Genomic DNA, 4,141 nt, shown 5'->3' on the forward strand with positions numbered 1-4,141 from the left:
CCTTACTAACATTATACTAATTCACTAAACAATATAACCAATAAACAAAATCAACAACACTAACAACACTAACAAAACTAATATTAAACAAAATCAACAACACTACTATAACTACAATCATCACAAATTAATCCCAATTTCACCAAAACTTAATTAAATTACATTTAAAAACCTAATAATCAACACAAATGTTTATATAAACATATCAAATCATCCTAATACTAATTACAATAACAAAAATAATCTAAAATTAAACAAAGTAATTGAAATTTAAAACAAATAAAGAAATTATACCTTCAAATAGCTTAGGATGAACCGAAATAAGGCACCAACTCTTCTTCCCGGCGTCGAGGTGGTCGGTGTGATGGTGGTCGGAGTAGTGGTCGGAGTGGTGGTCGGCTTAGGTGGTCGGAATAGGTGTTGCGGTTGGGACGATTTTTGTGTGTTTATGTTTTAGTAAAGTAAGAGAAAGGGGAGAAAGAGTCCCGTGTTGTTGCGTATAATAAGTGATTGGGCGACTGATTGGCGACTGACAGTGGGGTAGTCGCCAAATTGGCGACGATTTGATCGCCTGTTAAAAATCGATCGCCAATTTCAAATATTTGGTGGAATTTGGTAGTCGCCAAATTAGTGACAGCTAGTAGTCGCCCGAATTTTTTTTCAGTCGCCAATTTGGCGACTATTTTTTTCTATCGCCATTTTCAGTCGCCCGAAACAGGATTTCTTGTAGTGGTCGGGGATAGAGAAGGACCACCGAGCATACCACAACAATCAAAACCCACAAACAACACCCTAATCTATCCCCGAGCATGAAAAACAAATGATCTGCCAAAGGGAACCATAAAAAGCGGGATCAGTGTATGAAAAAGTGATCAAAAGATAAGAAGATCGGTCACCGGAGATGAGTCAATGGATGAACCCATCTCCGGCAAAAGGATAGCAACAGGTGGAATGATAGAGGGTGGAAGGCGGCGGCGGCGGCTCAAAGGTTTTTTGGTTTTTTGGTTTTTTAGTGAGAAGGCAGAGAGTTTTTAAAGAGAGACTTGCTAATTTAACTTCCTATCTAAACTTGAAATAACAAAAAGTATAATTGGAATTTGGGCGATATAAGTAAAATTCGGGCGACAATAATTAACTCCTTTTTTTGCCAAATAAATGAGAAAATTTATACCCATACTTGTAAATACTTCAGTTTAACTTTATATTTCGAAAAACAAAATTCAACATTAAATAAAAAAACACGTATTTTTAGACGAATTATTGATTAAGAGTTAAGACAAATGTATCTGTCTTAAACTTAAGACGAGTCAAATAAGATGAATAAAACTAATACAGAATGTATAGGAAGAAGCAAAATATTTGTCATAAATAATCAAGTGACATGGTATTTGACCTGTTTTAATATTAAAGACAGATACATCTATCTTAAAAGAGACTAAATGGTATTTCTATGTTTGGCCAAATTATCATCAAAATTGGTTTTTTACCAATTTGGCATTGCTCATACACTTTTTTTAGCATCATATTGGTTTTTTATCACTAGCAAGTCTTATTGAATACGGACATATTCGTCACAAGTTGAAGACGGGTCAAGTAATATCCAAGTGAATAGATAAGACAAAAGCAAAATACTAGTAGCATTCTGCGACTACCATTCCTCTTTTGTTTTATCTACCCACTCGGATATTACTTGACCCGTCCTCAACTTGTAACAGATATGCCCATCTTGTATAATAATTTGTGTACGTAGCCTTTAGTTTTGCTTTTAATGTGAGGAAAATTTATCAAAATTTTATCCCAGTGCATATTTTTCACTACTTTCAAAAAACGAACCTTAACCATATTTGTGTTGGAACTAAATCAGTGAACAAGAATTTGAATAATTGAATGGAGAGAATAATCTCAAATTATACGCAAGCATAACATCAAAATCAAAATTAAAAATCAAAAATGATGATATTGATGCAAAGCTACTAATAATAAAAGACAATCTGGAACCCAAATTGAAAATTTTTAATAAATTCTTGTGCAACAAAACATAGCTAACAAACCAGCAAGCACCATAGTCCTCAAACTAAACACTCACAAACTATATAAACATTTACATTAAACTTACTAACCCAACCAAACCCTAAGACAGCACTCCTAATAATAATTCATAATAATCACTTCTTAGCCTTCTTAGTAGTAACCTTAGCCGCTGCTGCTGCAGCCACCTTCTTCACAGGAGACTTAATACTTTTCGGCTTCTTTGCCTTGGCAACAGCCGCCACCTTCTTCTTCATCGGCGACTTCACCGCTTTCAAACTCTTACTCTTAGTCTCTACCTTCTGTCCAGCTTTCAACGCCACTGCTTTCGGCTTTGAGACAGTAGTCTTAGCAGTTTTAGCAGCAGCAGGTGCCGGCTTCTTGGCCTTCTTTTCAGCGGCTTTTGGCTTGTCAGCGGAGGTTGTCTTAGGAGGAAGTTTGAAGGATTTCTTGACCATTACTAGCTTTCCATTAGCGACGAATTTCTTGAGTTGGACAGAGAGAATCTTCTTAAAGGTTGAAGGAAGATCCTTGATTTTCTGCTCTTCTTCAATGTGTTTGACGATTGCGTGATGGCTTGATCCTGTTCTCTCCTTCAATGCTACCAGTGCTTCTGTTATCATCTGTACATTTTCACCAATTCATATCAAAACATAATCAACAATTTAATTACTAAATGAAAACGGCAATTAAATCAAAAAAAAAAACGCTCATAAGGAATAAAAAAAAAAAAAAAAAATATTGATGGGGACGGAAATGAAACCTGAATGTAAGGAGGATGAGAAGGAGAAGCCTTAGAGGATGATTTAGGAGCAGAAGCCTTCTTGACGGTCTTGTTAGCAGTAGCAGCAGCCATGGTTAGAGAGAAAAAAGGGGAAGTTGTAGAGAGGGAAAGCGGTTAAAAAGGGAGGAGATATTTTGGGGGAAATTGCGGAGGAAGTTTAGGGGGCCAAAAATAAAAAGAGAGGATAATTGTTGTTGTGGGAATGAAAAGGAGTGGGAGTTTGAATGGTTTTATACGCAGAGGAGAGGAATGGGAAATGGAGTTGGGTAGTGCACGGATTGCTGACGTAGGATACATTTGTTTAGTGTAAGCCGTTGGATCTGACTGATATTGACGGCTGATGATGTGTTTGTATGGGTGCACACGGATTGAGAGTTGGGATTTTAAAGAATGTGATATTGACGGAGGATTGTAGACCCTCAATTGCGCTCTTTTTGGCCTCCACACATAATTGGATAGACTTGCATAGATTCCATAAGCTTCATTCGGAATTGGGAATTGAAACTAAATTGAATAAAATAATTCAAGCTATGATTGAAAATCGATGTTAACCTGTTACGATATTATTGTGTATAATACTCCTCATTCAAATCAAAAGTAACACTTACATTTTAACACTATTCATGGTTGTAGAGAATTTGTGATATTATTCGTAATCTATAAGACAAAATATAGTCATATGAGATCTTGTTTGATTTATCATCATGAATGTTATAAGAATATCAAATTTTTATAATTTTTAATAATGTGTAACTAAATATATTCAACGTTGCAAAATGTGCATCGGGAAGTGTGATAAATCAACTGTTACCTTTGGTTTGGATGGGAGAAAGTATCGGTTTATATGTGTGAATATTGTATATATGGGTATTTCCATATTTACGTCTAGGGTTTCCGTCTCATGTATTGTATATACAGATACATATGTTGTATTGGTAAACACACAAATAATAAAAACATCTTTCACATATTTACGTTTTAACTTGGTATCAGAAGATTTATGTTTCCTTCTAGGGTTGTATGAGCGGTATAGAAGGCGACGGTATTGTTTCGCCTGTGAACACACCTCACACCTCAGACAACTCCTCCTTCTATTCTGATACGAGTAATTCAGGCGACATGTCGAAGGGTGAGAAACTCAGTCCGTATTTTCTTTCCACCACCGACAAGCCTCGTGATAGAATCATTCATGTTGAATTGAGAGGGGTAATTACGATGAATGGTCCGTCAAATTAAAAGGTGCTTTTCGATCCAGAAAGAAAACGGGATTCATCGATGGGACGATTCCGAAACCCGCTGATGATTCCGATGATCTTGAGGATTGGTATA

At 36.1% G+C, this 4,141-nt stretch overlaps 1 protein-coding gene across 1 annotated transcript; it reads right to left on the reverse strand.

The window, feature by feature from the left end:
- Nucleotides 1–1,992: 1,992 nt before the first annotated feature.
- Nucleotides 1,993–3,017, reverse strand: LOC141609589 (histone H1-like). The gene is made up of 2 exons (XM_074428569.1): nt 2,792–3,017; nt 1,993–2,651 (listed from the first exon to the last, which is right to left on the reverse strand). Exons 1-2 carry the CDS (start codon nt 2,882–2,884, stop codon nt 2,166–2,168), a joined length of 579 nt encoding a protein of 192 aa, XP_074284670.1. The 5' UTR covers nt 2,885–3,017; the 3' UTR covers nt 1,993–2,165.
- Between the last annotated feature and the right edge of the window lie 1,124 nt (nt 3,018–4,141).

The sequence above is a fragment of the Silene latifolia genome, chromosome 1 (assembly GCF_048544455.1).
Source record: "Silene latifolia isolate original U9 population chromosome 1, ASM4854445v1, whole genome shotgun sequence".
Taxonomy (NCBI): domain Eukaryota; kingdom Viridiplantae; phylum Streptophyta; class Magnoliopsida; order Caryophyllales; family Caryophyllaceae; genus Silene; species Silene latifolia.